Here is a 16,616-nt window from a genome sequence, read left to right as displayed (position 1 = left end):
CTAGGGGTCTCTCTTGAGCGCCGATATTCACCTCTGAACTCTGAAGGTTTGGGGGAAAGGGCGCTAGGCGCAAGCGGTTCACCCGGTCAGATCATCAGCGTGCTACAGAGTTCTACGGCTCGGACCTGAGAAAACACGGGACGATACTCGGAGATTATAGAATCTCACAAAAGTGTTAGGTGTTGCCCAGCCCACTGCTCTACAGATGTCTGCTAAGGCGGTGCCCCTAGCCAGTGCCCACGAGGACGCAACACTCCTGGTGGAGTGAGCTCGGACCCGCAAGGGGGGGGGCAAGGCCTGGGTGTGATAAGCCAGGGAAATGGCATCGACAACCCAGTGGGCGAGTCTCTGCTTGGAGACAGCGTTCCCTTTCTGCTGTCCCCCAAATCAGACGAAGAGCTGCTCAGAGCGTCTAGTGCTCTGTGTGCGGTCCAGATAGATACGTAAAGCACGTACTGGACACAGCAGTGAAAGGGCTGGGTCTGCCTCCTCCCGGGGCAGCGCTTGCAGGTTCACTACCTGATCCCTGAAGGGTGTGGTAGGAACCTTGGGCACATAGCCCAGTCGTGGCCTTAAGACCACGAAAGTGTCTGCCGAGTCACTGCCAGGCAAGAGTCGCTAACAGAGAACGCTTGCAGGTCCCCGACCCTCTTGATGGAGGCGAGCGCGATCAGCAGGGCGGTCTTGAGAGAGAGGGCCCTGAGTCCAACTGAGTCTAGTGGCTCGAAGGGGGGTCTCTGGAGTCCCGTGAGGACAACTGAGAGATCCCAGGATCTAAATTCTAAATTAACAACAGTTTTTAGACCATTGATAACTGAAAGAGGTTGAGGTTGCTGGGGATGTGAGTGGCACGCAGGGACTTGAGTCGCTGCTGTCTCCAAAGGAGGAGACGACGGGCGAGCTGTGACATGTGGAGGGAGCGTACTCCGCCTTGGTGGTTTATGTTGGCCACCACCGTGGTGCTGTCTGTCCTGACTAGGATGTGCTTGCCCCAAATTAACGTAAGAAACCTCTTTAGGGCAAGAAAAACAGCCAGCAGCTCTAGGCAGTTGATGTGCCAGCGCAGCGGGCCTCGGTTCCACCGGCCTGCGGCTGCGTGCCCATTGCAAACGACGCCCAACCCAGTTTGGAAGCGTCGGTCGTAACCAGAACACGTCGGGACACCTGCTGCAAGGGCACTCCTGCCCTTAGAAAGCAGAGGTCTGTCCAGGGTTTGAAGGTTTGGCGGCAGGCAGTGGTAACTTTCACCTTGTGCGTGCCACAGCACCATGCTCGTCTCGGGACTCGAGTCTGGAGCCAGTGCTGAAGTGGTCTCATATGCATCAACCCCAGCGGCGCGGCCGCCGCGGAGGATGCCATATGCCCCAGGAGCCGTCGGAAACGTTTTAAAGGGACCACGGCGCCTGGCTTGAAGGAAGCGAGGCATTTCAGCACTGACTGAGCACGCTCGTTGGAGAGACGTGCTGTCATTGAGACTGAGTCTAACTCCAAACCGAGAAAAGAGATGCTCTGGACCGGGGTGAGCTTGCTCTTCTCCCAGTTGACCTGAAACCCTAAACGGCCGAGGTGCTCGAGCACCTGGTCTCTGTGTGCGCATAGTAATTCCTGCGAGGAGGCCAGAATGAGCCAATCGTCGAGGTAGTTGAGTATGCGTATGCCAGCTCCTCGTAGCAGGGCAAGAAGACGCGAGGGGACAGAGACAGGCCGAAGGGGAGGACTTTGTACTGATATGCCTGGCCGTCGAATGCGAACCGCAGAAAGGGTCGATGTCGAGGGAAAATCGAGACGTGGAAGTACGCGTCCTTCAGGTCCATCGCTGCGAACCAATCTAGATGCCGGACGCTAGATAGAATTTGTTTCTGGGTGAGCATTTTGAAGTTTGGACAAGGTCCGATTGAAAACTCGCAAGTCCAAGATCGGTCGTACGCCGCCGCCTTTCTTGGGTACAATGAAGTAAGGGCTGTAGAAACCCTTCTTCGTTTCGGTTGGAGGGACAGGCTCTATCGGGTCCTTGGCTAGAAGGGAGGCGATTTCTTCGCGCAGGGACTGAACATGTCTGTCGTGCACTGCGGAGAAACGAACGCCCATGAAGGGGCAGAGACCTGGCAAACTGAATTGCCTAACCGAGTCGAATGGTCCACTGCAGCCATCACGACGGGTTGTGCAGCGACATCCATGCATCTAAGCTCCGTGCAAGGGGCACCAAGGGGACGAGTTTTTGGACGTACCTGGCGGGGCTTCGCAGCGGTGCGGAACAGGTAACGCGGCGTCGGGGGACAGCGCGGCCTCCCGAGGCTCTGGTGCTGAGAACAAACTCAAAGCACTTACCTTGCTCCGGGGGGGCAGGGGGCGGGTTCATGACTGAGGAGGAGGTCCGACGCTGGCGTCCTCTGGACTCGTCTGAACCGGCCAGCCGGGGAACAGTCGTGGGGCTGAGGGCGGGAGCACCGCATCCAGGGAGCCGGGACTGTTCAGGCCTGAAAGCAGAGTGCCGTGAAAATGGCATTTGCGGGCCATGTGACCCAGAGGTAAAGGAAATAGCTCTTTTATTGAGAATTTGGGTACCGCAGCCCCTGTTGAGGGGTGCGGCAAATGAAAAAACAAAGGATTCTCCTCCCGGCCCTCCACCGGGGGACGGAGCGGTCTTACCACCTCCAGAGCTAACTTCTTGCACTCTGGGTCCGCTGTCTCAGGAACGCCTGGGAGCCTTCCGGGTCCTTGAAGGGGTCCGCGAGATGGGGCGTACGCTTCCCGCGGTTTGCTTGACGCCGGGGCTGAGAGCTGGGCCCGGGTTGAGGCGGAGCAGGAGGTCTTCTGGCAGCGGGAGGACGCACTCGGCGAGCAGATGGGGCCTGGGCCGTGGCGGCAGGCTTGCAGCGAGGCATGATGTGAGAGATGGCCTCCGTCTGCTTCTTCACCAGGGAGAACTGCTGGGCGAAGTCCTCAACGGTGTCGCCGAAGAGGCCGAACTAGGAGACAGGGGTGTTGAGAAAGTGAGTCTTGTCAGCTTCACGCAACTCAACCAAGTCCAGCCATTGCTGACGTTCCTGGACCACCAGTGTGGCCATCGCCTGCCCAAGCGCCTGCGCTGTGACCTTCGTTGCTCTTAGGGCGAGGTCAGTCGCTGAGCGCAGTTCCTGCAGTGTGTCGGGATCAGGGCCACCCATGTTCATGTTTCGCAGTGTCTTGGCTTGGTGGTCCTGCAGGAGAGCCATGGCATGCAGGGCGGAAGCGGCGCATCCGGTAGCACTGTAGGCCTTCGTGGTGAGCGAGGATGTTGCCCGGGATGTTGACCGGGAAGGGAGTACAGGGCGACCCCGCCAGATGGTAGTGCTTCCGGGGAATAGCTGGAGCGCAACAGCTCTATCCACCGGATGAGCAGGTGGCGGTGCGACGAGTGGAGAGGGGTGCTCTCCACGAAGACGTCAGCTCATCATGCACCTCCGGGAAGAAAGGAACCGGGGGGGGGGGCGAGGCTGTGAGTGGCGCCCAGCACCCAAGAACCAGTCGTCCAGCCGTGATGGCTGTGGGGAGGACGGAGGGTTCCAGTCCAAGCCCACGCTGTTGGCTGCCCGGGAAAGCATATCAGACATCTGTGCGTCGGCCTCTTCCTGGGCGTGCAAGCCCGAAGGCGGCAGCCCAGAGGAGTCCTCGGCATCAGAGCCCACGCCCTCCGATGTCACGGTGAACTCGTCTGCTTCCATCGCATGAGGGTAGGCAGACTGGCCATGAGGCGAGCCGCCATCACCTCGAGCGGGGACGGGAGTCAACGAGCGTGTCGGGGCACGGGTGGTCCGAGGGGGCGTACCCGGCGGAGCTGCACCCGCTGCCATCCCTGAATCACCTCCATCACCAGCCGCATCGTCCTCAATCCCGTGGGAAGAAGGAGCGATGTGGGGGGCGGCTGGAGTGGCTTGCTTACGGTTGTAAGCGAGCCGCGACCGCAACATTGTCATGGTCATGTTCTCGCAGTGAGAACATGAACCATCCACAAACGCAGCCTCGGTGTGATCGCTGCCCAGACACTTGAGACAATGCCTGTGGCCGTCGGAAGCGGAGAGTACTCTACCGCATCCAGGAACAACACGGGGCGGAAAGGCATCTTGAAAAAGACGCGTCCTTAAAAAAACGTTCAACGGCGCTGTGTTTTGCTCTTTTAGAGGAAATTACTCTTTTAAATAAAATCACTCTTTTATGAAAGAAAGAACTCGTGAGAGATCTTTATTATCTGCGCTGTCGAAGTGCTCAGGGGCAGGAAGTGCAACCAGGAGAAAGCTGCTGTTGTGCGCCGTAGAATCCAACAGTTATGCAGCAGAGGGATAGCAGGAACTCGGTGTGTACACGCAGCAGTTTGCAGACACGACCATCGGCTCCGAAGAAATTTTCTGAATGAACTCCCGTATTTGCGCCGCTTAAATACCCATATGTCCAGGGGGCGGGACATGCAAATACTGGTTGCCAACTCTCATTGGCCTTTTTTCATAGTTCAGAGGTGAATATCGGCGCTCAAGGGAGACCCCTAGTGTCGCTTCTCTGACACAACGTGGAGAGAGCGACAGAAGGGGAACAAAAGCTATGGTAATAAAAATCATGGCTCTTGTACCACAAATGGACTTATGGTGTTTCTATAGTAAAACTGTAGTATATTTATTTATTTATCTGTAGAGTACTTACGAATTTATTACCATAGTTTTGGTTTTCTGATTTACTACTATAGTTTTACTATGAATATCATGTGTAAAATATGGTTTCTGTTGCAGTACCATGATACATTTTGTAGTTACTATGGTTTTATCACAAATATAATAGTTTATCTGTGGTTACTGTAGTAAATCATGGTTAGTTTTTGTAAGGGAGGGATAAAGTTATTGCGAGGAGACGCAACAGGTTATTTTTTGGTTTTGCCTTGCAGTCTTAAAGTGACCTGCCATCCAAATATGAACAATAAATTCTAGATTGGAGTGGATTTTAAAAAGTGGATTAGTAAGTAGTTTTGTAAGATGTTTAATTGCTTTTATTATTACTATTTAAATGCTCTTAAATGAAGGTCAGATGAAATTTGAGGTAATATTTAGGTAAAAGTTAAACATGACTAGAATGGATGCTATCATGGAATCAGACGTGCATTTAAAGTTTATCAGATTAAAATGAATCAGCCTTTGAATTGCCCTAAATACACACCCATAGCAGACCAGTTATAGACGCTTTTGTCTGCTGGTCTGTAAATGAACTTGCGTAGAGATGTGATTGCATGAGAGCCGACCAGAGTATAACGACCGAACGCCCTACAGTCCACCACCCGAATGTTCAAAGGAGGGTGAAGAAGTTCATTTTCAGGCAAATCCTGGAGAACAATCACAAACATTATTAAGTGCAATGAACGTGACTTTGAAATCATCTCCACATACTGCAGAGGAAGAAGAAATGATGAAGAACTCACCACTTCAAACCACTTGACCAGAGTGCTGAAATTGGGATTTTTCTTGTAGTTCTGAATGAGCGCTGACTGAATGCCCTTCCCTGCGCACTCGATGTCCACACGAGGGCGATCCACTTGAGCCAGATTCACTCGCTTCAAGTCTCTTAGACCCCAGAAGAGAACCTGCACCATTTGTATGCCACACTTCTCAGTATAATTGCTACATTTGTCGTGTAGGACTCTTATTTATCTATTAAAAGTGACTCACCTCAATTCTGTATTTACTCAGGACAGGTCTAATGCCGATAGGAACAGGAAGGATTGGGCCACGGTCAATGTCTGTAGGTCCGTCTATGGGGGGCAGGTCAGCCTTTCCAGCTGGTCCAATCTGAAAGATTTTCACAATAATAAATCATACATGTGTATTTTTGTAAATGTTAACATTTTTAGTCCAATGTAAATTCATCTTCCATTTGATGCTTACATAGTTTCTGGGTTAAAAACTAATGGAACACCATTTTTTCCCTACACTATTAACAAGCAGTCAATACTATAAGACTTTAACAGTCTATTTATTAAAACCTAGTCACATCAAAGTCTCATCCAGTTTATGCTTTTTAAACACAATTTTACATACATCAAACACAAATGCAAAAAAAAAAAGAAAGAAATCTGTAACACTTTACAGAAATGTTCCCTTTTTTAAAGGGATTATAAAAGGGTTAATTAACGACTAATAATGCATTATAAATCATTGACAGGCATTTATAATAACATTGATAAAAAGGTGAGTTTCATGCAATACCTGCCAATTAGTAAGCCATTTTACTCACGTTATAAATGCTTAATAACACTTATTCAATATTAGTAACCTATGACAGCTTACATTAATGTAAAGTGGACACCTGTGAGCATTTATTAATTTTTTATTAAAATAATTATGAATAAGTGTGTATATTATGCATTTATAAAATGCTCACTATTTGGCAAGGATTGGATGAAAGTCACCTTTTTATTCATGTTGTTATAAACACATCAATGATTTATAATGCATTTGTAAATAACTTATTAGTCATTAATGAACCTCTTTATAAACCCTTAACAAAGTGAACATTGATGTAAAGTGTTACCAAATAGTCTAATAACTTTGATAAAAAAAATAAGTATTTTTATCTGTTACTACTAACTCAAGAACACGATGAGCTCAAGGGTATAATATTAAAGGGCAAAAATATTATCACTATATATTTTTTCATATCGTTCGATACCAATCTAACGGCCTCATTTGCATTCTCGGAGAAACTGACCCTGATACAAACACAATCTTGCTGCTGTCAGACCCACCTGCAGAAGTTCAAATGCAGCGAGCATTTCCCCAGCAGTGCAGTTACCGCGGTAGATCTGGTAATACTCTAACTGAGGAGGGAAGCGTGGTGGACCATAATGCTCATCAGACATCTTGGTTAAAGGTTTAGCGAATGTCCTGCCCATGAAATCAGCTTTACCCTTAACAGGCAGAAAGAGATCAAGATATCAGCATCAGAAGGGCACATTCATAAGCATATGAAACATATAACAGCACGGAGAGCAGAAAGAATTGATGTTTTGTTGATATCGTTATCACTCACAACAGTGTCCTGATCGTAGACCTCAATGACGATTATCGGCGGATCGTCTCTGAGCTCACCTGCTTCACCGTACAGCTCCACATTATCAAACACCAGCAGCTGATCCCAGGTAGGACACAGAGTCTCATTCAAAACCTGAGCGAAAAAATATAAATGAATAATCATGTGATAATTTATAAAGATTACCTCTAAGCATTGTATCACTTTGTATTTGGGCTCATTTAAATCAGGAGCATCTGCTTTAAATAGTAATTTAAGTAATACGTTTTCATTTTTTTTTTTTTTATATTGTGATTTTGTTGGCATGAAAGTTACTGTGTAACGCGACGTATTGCGCTGCTATAGAGGGGTTTCCCTCTACATCAGAATTCAGGGTTCCGCTAACTCATTTGAGCAAATACAATAAGCACATACACACTTTTCAAAAACATATAAGAACACCAATTATGCGTTAACATTGGAAAAATAAGCCTTGTTTTCCGAGAGTATCTGTATGTGTTACATCACTTTTTCTGAACAGCCTTTAATCCTTTAAATGTCATTTGCATGCCGTTTTAGAAAGCTACTTTCTGCAAAACCCCAGAATAAGCCATTTTCTTAACCCTCCTATGGTCTTCATAATTGAGCTCAACCTTTGGTCCTCAAAAGTAGTTGTCTTGAAGTAAGAACAATAAAATAAATAGCAATGAAATGATGCACTTCTTTTGGGATTTTATGCTATTTTTAATCTTATTTACATGGAACTTTCTACATTTTACCATTAATGTACATATGTACAAATAAGCAAATTTATGAAACTTTAGTACAGTAAAAACCTACACTTCTATAAGTTGAAACATGAAGAAAATATGAGAATGTGACATATATTAGAGGAAGATTGACTTTACAATCATGCGGTGACAATAATAACCAGTAGGTGGCTGCAGTGTTCTGTGCAGCCACCTACTGTGTAGTCTGATTGCTTGTTGTAACCTAATTTGATATTTGAACACAAGTTATGCATTTGGGCTTATTTGAAACGTTCTATAGTAAAAAAATAAATAAAATTGTATTCTGCATTGTTTGTGTGTTATTGTCTCACCCCCTCATTTCTGTGTGTGTTTAGAAAAACATGTTGTGTTATTGTCTCACCAATTATTTGTGTGTAGTGGGTAAGCTTTTCAATCTGAATGTTTTATAGTCTCACCCTTTAATTTCTGTGTGTTTCCTCTGCATTGTGGCAAAATTATTGATTGTATTTGACAGATCCAAAAAAAAAAATTCTTTGTGTTATGGTCTTTCACATGAATTTTCAATGATAGGTCAATTTTGACCGCGACGAACAAAGGTGTCATTTTTATTTATGACCAATTAGACTTATCGAATCATGGGCAAAATTTATTTGTATGTTCAGATGGCAAGTGGAAGAAAAGTTACTTAGATAAAGTATTTTATTAAATCAGCGAAATTGATTCCGGTCAAAAATGACCAAAGATCATAGGAGTGTTAAGTGCATGTAAACGTGGTAGGTCTTAACAGAATGAAAGATATATATATATATATATATATATATATATATATATATATATATATGGAATTAAAGATATAGAAGCCTCAGCAAAGTCTAATGATGTCCACACAGCAAACAAACAAAAAGGAAATATACTTCTACCTACAGTACAGGTGGAGAGTTTTCAGGAAACACCAAATCGTAAAACTATGTTGGCAAATATGAATCTTACAACAATAGTTTGCTAACAATGCTTTTGGGAAATGCACCCTTGGGCGGGTCGCTTAAAACAAACGTTTTTATATTTATGGGACCACAAAGACACAGTGTTAAAATTTTTTGAAAGAAAATTAACCAACAAATGGCTTACTTATTGTTGTGTCTTCATATTAAGGTAGGATTTGAGAATTAATTTTGACATAAATAAATATCGCCTTCATGGTTCAAATTAGCTTGAATGCTTAAATTTGTTCATTCTGCAGGAAGTGAACACTAAATGACAATTGAAATAAAAATCTCACCTCTGTAACTTGACTGTGAGTAGAAAAGAAAATTCTGGCGAAAGGGTCTGAAAGGCCGGTGCTGTCCGCCGCAAACAGACTGCGCGCCTGATACATGTGCACCCTCAACTGGAAGATCTGCTTCACTGTTTAAAGACATTAAATCAAGTTATCACTGACATCAGTACTAAACGGCCAATCTGAAATCATTCACGTAAATGATCTGGAGCATCTTACTGGAGTAGATCAAGCTGATGGGGGGTGAGGCGTGAATTCCAGGCCCTTTGACCACCTTATTCTCCTCAAACCCGTTTGGTAGTCCACTCAAATAGTCCTTACGTTGCCTGTTCAGGCCAAGCCACAGATACAGCTCAGTTTTGGCTTGTACAGTCCAGCCTGCAGGCCCAAAACTCTTCTTGCCAGGGAGCTATTGAAAGAGGAGTCGCATCAAAACTCCAAATATTCTTAAGCAATGTATGATTAAAATTAGCATTTGTTGATAAGGTACATCAGGTGTGCATATTGTTCTGTGTTAAAGGGACAAAATGTGAATGTGAGAGCATTTAACCCAACCTTGAAAAAGATTGTCTGGACCTTCCCACAATCCTTCCCGGTCTCTTCTTCAACAGAGGAGAAGAGAATGTCTTTGGAGGGAACGCGAGCATATGCGATGCGCTTGTTGTTGCTCATCATCCATATGTAAATATCTGGAATGCTATGTTGAGGCTACGATAAAAGATCATCTAATGAGTATTTTACAATAATATGAATGAATCAATGCAATCACACAATCAAGCTCAATCATTTTTTATTCAGCTTTTGTGTGCTACCTCATCAGACAGGAATCTCAGCTTTTGGAGGAAGTTCTGTGCCAGTTTAATTTTGTCTCTCACGTTGATTTTCTTAACTTGTGATCGCATCGTCTTGGCTTGTTGGCCCATGTTTTCCTGAGGATACAACGACGAACTTCAGTAACAGACACGATAATAAATGCAATCGCAGCATTGGATTTTAACAGTCAAAACCAACTGCATGTAACATAGCTCTGTGATAGTTTTACCAGTTCCTGCATGCATGACTTCAGCCTCTCGCGGTCCAGTTTTGTCCTCCCAGCCTGATTTTGGTCGTTGTTTGCCAGTGTTACAAAGGTACTGAAACAGTTAACAAATTTGTTATTCTTTTATTCCTTTTAAAAATATAAAAAAATGGTTCAGTGAAGAAGTTTTGTGGGAATGGTTCTATATAACGGTCATTCTCAGGCCATTTGTGCTGGGAAATTCACTTTTGCACCCACACCACTAATATAACCATAATGAAATACTAATATTAATTGTAAAAGAAACTAATTTCAGTATCCTTTTAATTATATCAGTAGTAATGCAGACACAAATGGTTTCCTGAGAATTACCCATAACCTCTTTAAGACTCGCAGAAAAACATGTATGCACCTGCAGCCGCTGCTCAGGTCCTCCAGGACACCTCTGAGTCTACGCTCAGGATAAGCCTTCTCTGTATTAATGATCTCCTGCACATCATTTAATCCTTCTTCCTGTAGGAAACATACAGTATCTCAATTATAACCATGGTTTCCGCAAAGGTTACTGCAATAAAGCTACAGTAAATCCATGGTTGATTTATTTTTGGAGGGAACCCAAACAGACCGATCTCTCAGTGAAATCAGAAACAATACGATGACTTTTCTTTAGCAAAGATCGGTCTATGTTGAATGACATTTGCTACACTGCCCCCAGTGGCCAAAGCAGTAAGTGTTGTTGGGCGTACAGGCACATGTCAGCTCCATTTTGGGGGTGAAATGTCCACAGAGGGGCGCCAAAAACGAGTTGTGAAGCGTGTTGATTTCAGCTGTACAGGCAGTGGCGAAGCTTGGGGGTGGCCGTGGCACTATGGACCGAAGCCTGGCCACCCCACTCGCAATTGCTGTTGTAGTCATGTTTTGGGTAATTTCTTGGCACAATTCAGTTCTTTAGAGGTTAAATCATCTCTGTACAAATGCACAAACTTAACATATGTGCACACCAAGTCGCCAAACCTCTTCATCCCGGGTGTCATTGTATCCACTCAACCCCCCCCCCCCACACACACACAGTCCGACGATATAAAAATGCTGCCTGAACATTTCTGTGTCACCACAGACTGATCGCTTGCCCCTGCCTGTCCACCCTTTTGAAAAACTCCTGGCTCCACCCCTTTTCAGGCTGTAATACATGAAGAGGAATGCATAATTTATAAACTGATCTCCCAAACCCAAAACCTAAACCTAACCATCAGTGGAGTAAAAATATTAATATTAATGTGAAAAAAGCAAACCTCCAAATCACGCTCGTCACTAATTATGCAAACGCGATTACTTCCTGGTATCGACGTGGGATACAACCCCAGGTCTTCCAAGCTTCTGATGAAATGCTCATCCTGTCGCACCACAAGGGAAGGAAACCACACTGGAGCCAATGCAAAAATGTCTGATAGGAGATGGTGCTCGTCAGTGAGACGGCATATTGTCGCTGATTCTTGGGTACTGGAACTATCGGAAACAACATTACGACTTAACGTGTGACCAAAAATAATTGCGAGAGGGAAAGCAAAACTATTTCAGAAAATAAAAATCATATAGCTCATAAGATGACTTACATACAAAATAGCAGCCTAAGGGCAATTTAAAACAGATTCTTCATTTTGCGTGACATCCCAATACAAATATTTTGCTGTAGACCTTTTTTATTGTTTCCCTGTAGCTTTAGTGGTGAAGCATTGAGCTTGTAACTCCAAAGTCAAAGGTATGACACTTAGGGAACACATACATTGAGAATGTAGCTTTAATGCACTGTAAGTCTATCTAAAATGAAATGTAAAATCTAATTATGGGTAGTTTTAGATTAGGCTTGGAGTTTGGATTAGGAACAAATTAATTCCAGGTTGATTAAAATGTTAATAAAACATTATTTGGAGATATTTTTAGCTTTTGTACATTATTCAAGCCTTATCTGTTGGTGGACACTTCACCTGGAAACTGCAGAAACCAAGAGCAATGTATTTCTGGTTTTGCAAACTTAGCAAATTTCCAATTTTCAAAACTCAAAATGGCAACAATGTGCTCACAAATGTTGCTAAAAGAAGCACGGCGCATGCGGATGTCCACACCACTTTCCCCATTTTAGCCATGTTAGGTGTTGGTGATGGAATATTATGTTGTAAATTCTGATTTATTACCAATTTATCTGCGATGTTGTCCATGATGTTGGAATTATAAAGTCGCCTTCTCTGGTCTTGCCACCAGCTCTTGATATAGATACAGGGTTTTCTCTCAAAATAAGGGAGATGGAAATAGTTTCTGCCAAATGAAAAGAATAGATATTGTATGCACATTTTTTTAAAGAATGCAAAAAATAAATTGGTTCTGGAGCAACACAATCATTCGAGGAACTGAACCTGTCAGTGATGACGGGTTTCATTGGAGGCGTGGTGGACACTGACGTCATCTCTCCATCATCATCAACCTCTTCATCACTGGAGCCGTGAATGAGCTCTGACTCCTCATCTCCATCTCCTCCTTTACTCTTCTTGGTTTTTGGTTTGGTTGGAGTGTCAACTTCACTGCCGTAGTTTCCTTGTTTTGAGAGGAGAGTTTTATCATGTGGATATCTGACACAAATCCCTTAATCATTTAATTACTTGCTTCAATAATGGATTAATGGACTGGATCTGTTTCACTAAGATAATAAAGATTTTATTTAGTTGGAGGATGTGTTTACAATCCCATTTAAGTTTGGATGTCTGCCAGATGATTTCCTAACCGTTTGATTTAGGTAGAGATGGTAGAAACATGGCCCTAACAAATTTCAGAAAATTAGAAACGTCATGACCAACATTGGGGAAATTTTCCCCAAACAAAGTAGATTGCCTACACTCTCTGGTAGAGGGCGTCAGTTTGAAATAAAAGCAGGATAACTGTGAACTGAATTTCCGACCTAGTCTCATGACAAGTCGTAATAATGGTGCAAGATACATCTGGCCAAATCACAAGGAAGTATTGGCTCATACAAAAACATACAGTGCAACTTTTAGTTCCATAAAGAAAAATAAATGAACCAACAAACAATGTTTCATCCATAACCCAAATTAAATCTATCAAAAGAATGTAGGTCTCTACCCAAACTCTAAACCTAACCATTATTTTAACAGGAAAATAGCTTTTGTGTACTACGGAAGAAACCATCGTGTTAAGAAAGAGACAAGTGAAGCGGATTACAGGTTATTGACGTACATCAGTAATTTGTATTGCATGAATAAATATGAAAAAAGTAACCAAATTTGTTCACATACAGTTTCCTCCCTTAAAATAAATGATTTGATAGGAGACTAGCTTAATTCTGATGCCTGTATTGTATTGATTCAAAAAACTGTTTGTTGATTGATTGGCCTAAAAGTCATCGCGTTTTGGCTTGGATTTACAATATTTTATGATTTCGCCATCTCAAATTATTACGAGTTGTCATGAGACTATTGCTGGGTTTCCATCAACTATTTTTCTGCAAATTTAACATTTTCGTTTGAGAAAACCTGATTGGAAATGCTTCATTGCAAAAAATGTACCGCAATCTTGTTGCAAATTCCCAACTCATTATTTGACATGCAAAAGAGCTTTGTGACAAACTCTTCATTGTTGCCAACACTACCGGCTGCATACTTCTGGCAAACATTTAAGGCTTAATTCATTATTTTCACATTCAAATAAGATTTGCTGCAAATATTTGCCAGAAGTTTGCAGCTCTTCAGCGGTAGTGGTTAACCTGCAGCAAACCTATGGCGAGACTTGGCGTCAAAGCTCATTTGCATGTGAGAATAATGAGTTGCCAAATTTGCATCAAGTTTCTGTAATGTGCAAATGTATGGTGGTGGTGGCGTAGTGGGCTAAAGCACATAACTGGTAATCAGGGGGTTGCTGGTTTGACCCCCACAGCCACCACCATTGTGTCCTTGAGTAAGGCACTTAACTCCAGGTTGCTCTGGGGGTTTGTCCCTGTAATAAGTGCACTGAAAGTCACTTTGGATAAAAGCATCTTATAAATGTAAATGTGCAAAAACACTTTGCAAAAAAAATTGCTTAAAATGTATTTTGCTAGACAGAGGTGGATTTTGTAGAGTTTCACATAAGTCAAAATGAAGGTGATGGAAACAGTTTATTTCATAAAATGATGCTGTGTTTTGACCATTTGTGCATGTGTTTCTGCTCCTGCTCAGTATCAGTATGGTCTGATGTATGGTCATGTTTTGTTAATGACATTTTTAAATGTTAGAGTAAATGTTGCTCGGTGACACAGGTGGTGCCAAAATTACAGGTTAGGGTTAGATTTATAGTCTGTTTTACCTATTGTAACCTCAAAATTGATGGGCTTGTCTCCAATCTTCCTGTCAATCATGGTGGCCTCAAGAAAACACCCAAAGAGAAAGAATTCCTCAATCTTTCCTGTGATAGTCTAGATATTAAGAAGAAAAAGGAATGATTAAAAATGTACACATTTTGAGTGCACATGGGTTTTCTTTAGATTCTGATCAAATAAAGAAATGCTGATGTCATTGTCCTCATAAACTATTTAGAACAGTTCTGGAACACCTGTGGAAGTTCTCTCAAACTGATGAATATTTAACAGCATGTCACATGCAGAATGCAGCGAAAATTTGGCTCAAACTCTGCTGTAGATGATTGTCTCGCACAACAAAGGACTACAATGAGTATTACTGCTAAATTAATAATGTAGGTAATTCAATAAAGACTGTATATAATTCACTATAATTGCTCTGTCACAACCCCCCTATCAATGGATCACTTACATCTGAGATGTTGGGTATCCCCTCCACCTGCACCTCTGTGGAGCTCATAACATCAGGAGAGGAGGTGTCCAGTATCTCCACGGCCAGACTGACCAACAGCCGAGCCCGGAATGACACCCCCTCCCCTAGTCCTTCATTCAGGTCCTGGTACTCGTCCATGAGAGTGTAGCTCCGTGTTGAACCATACATGTTGACCCAAGCTGGCCCCAGAGTGGGGAGAAAGCCTAACAACGAGAGCCAAATAAAGATTCTTAACACATTCACTTGGATCAGGGTTTCCACACGTTTTGACCACTGAACTTCCTTAACTCTTTCATAACGAAGCTGGAAAATTATTTTAAATAAAATATTTTAAAGCTGAAAATCTAGAAAAATGAAAGTCACTATAGAAACTAAAGATTACTTTTTGAGATCTCATTCATTTACATAACTTTTCCAGGTATAGAAATTCGAATTTTCAAATTTTTTATATTTCCAGATTTGATATTTAAATGACCATTGAACTCAGGGCTGGACTGTGAAGAGAAATCGGCCTTAGATTTTACATGACAACTGGGGGGTGGTGGGTTGGGGGTGTTCGCTGTTCAATTGTGCATATCGCGGCACCGTTTTGTGGTCCGTTCTGCATAACGCATCGGTTCATTGTTGCTTATCGCGGACCATTTGGAACGTTTTGCGGCCAAACCACCAGCCCGCTTGGTTCTCCCAATGGCCATTCCACCCCTGATCAGCCCAAAAGTGCGTCGGCCCACCGGGAAAATTCCCGGTATCCCAGATTACAGTCCAGCCCTGATTGAACTGTGGCATTTTTTATGCTCTCTAGTGATGGTTATGGAGGGATATAGCAGACAAAATCAATGCAATTTTGCAATTAATAAATAAGAATACAAGTTAATTTAAATTAAGCACCATATTTATGTAAAGTGAAAAATGGCTAAATGCACCTTGAAATTTAAACTGTAACATTTGTACTCAATTTGTGAGAAAATATATTTGTTTTTGAGTGTTGCATCGACTTGATTTGATCGTATTTTTATTTATTGATTGTTACATTTCATTATGTTATTGGGTGCTTCTTCAACTTCAGGCACTTTTCGCACTATTGACTTCTAGAAAGGTAAGTTTTGTTAAAGCATTTTTTCATTTGTAATATTTTTTAAATAAAATAACATTAAATGTATCCTATAAACAAACTATTAAATCATTTCACACTTTTTGCATAATTTGGAAAAATTACACCTTGATTGGAAATGACGGCCAATAAAAAGTGATATTTCCCTTGATACTTATTTGTTTTGTCTCATATTTAATCTCAAGAATGCTCTTCATGAACACTTTTTACCACTTGGCTAACAAGTACACACACTTTTGAAAAAACTTTATTAGGGGCAAAATTGTTTGATGTGATGGAAATGATGCCACAACTGTGGGACAGATGCAATTTTGTAAAAATGTATAGCAATCATTTCCACACAATACATTTTGAAACCGTTTGTGTTTATTTAACTCTTTGATTAAATGATCATTGTTTTAAACATGTAAAAATTAGTTTGGGACAAGGTTAAAACAGTCAAATCTATACATAAAGACATTTGAAAAGTAGGAAAAATATGTTTATTTATGTCCACATTTCATTATATTTTTTATGAATTGATTACAACATTTAAACTACATATTTTTCATTTTCATTTTTGTCTTCTATACCCCTCCATATATGGCCTGCCTATGTA

At 42.7% G+C, this 16,616-nt stretch overlaps 1 protein-coding gene across 1 annotated transcript in view; it reads right to left on the bottom strand.

Moving 5' to 3' along the window:
* LOC127662711 (otoferlin-like) overlaps positions 1 to 16,616 on the bottom strand; it is a 47,723-nt gene that overhangs the window by 26,218 nt on the left and 4,889 nt on the right. The window contains exons 10-24 of the mRNA XM_052153997.1: positions 14,887 to 15,110; positions 14,423 to 14,531; positions 12,484 to 12,661; positions 12,265 to 12,385; positions 10,485 to 10,585; positions 10,097 to 10,187; positions 9,867 to 9,983; positions 9,610 to 9,762; positions 9,274 to 9,463; positions 9,058 to 9,182; positions 7,048 to 7,182; positions 6,764 to 6,925; positions 5,688 to 5,807; positions 5,441 to 5,602; positions 5,182 to 5,344 (exon numbers count right to left, since the gene is read on the bottom strand). Of these exons, the coding sequence (XP_052009957.1) occupies positions 5,182 to 5,344; positions 5,441 to 5,602; positions 5,688 to 5,807; positions 6,764 to 6,925; positions 7,048 to 7,182; positions 9,058 to 9,182; positions 9,274 to 9,463; positions 9,610 to 9,762; positions 9,867 to 9,983; positions 10,097 to 10,187; positions 10,485 to 10,585; positions 12,265 to 12,385; positions 12,484 to 12,661; positions 14,423 to 14,531; positions 14,887 to 15,110 (2,151 nt within the window). The remainder of the gene's footprint in view (positions 1 to 5,181; positions 5,345 to 5,440; positions 5,603 to 5,687; positions 5,808 to 6,763; positions 6,926 to 7,047; positions 7,183 to 9,057; positions 9,183 to 9,273; positions 9,464 to 9,609; positions 9,763 to 9,866; positions 9,984 to 10,096; positions 10,188 to 10,484; positions 10,586 to 12,264; positions 12,386 to 12,483; positions 12,662 to 14,422; positions 14,532 to 14,886; positions 15,111 to 16,616) is intronic.

This window comes from Xyrauchen texanus, chromosome 22, assembly GCF_025860055.1.
Source record: "Xyrauchen texanus isolate HMW12.3.18 chromosome 22, RBS_HiC_50CHRs, whole genome shotgun sequence".
Classification (NCBI taxonomy): domain Eukaryota; kingdom Metazoa; phylum Chordata; class Actinopteri; order Cypriniformes; family Catostomidae; genus Xyrauchen; species Xyrauchen texanus.
This window is presented reverse-complemented; position numbering and strand designations above follow the sequence as displayed.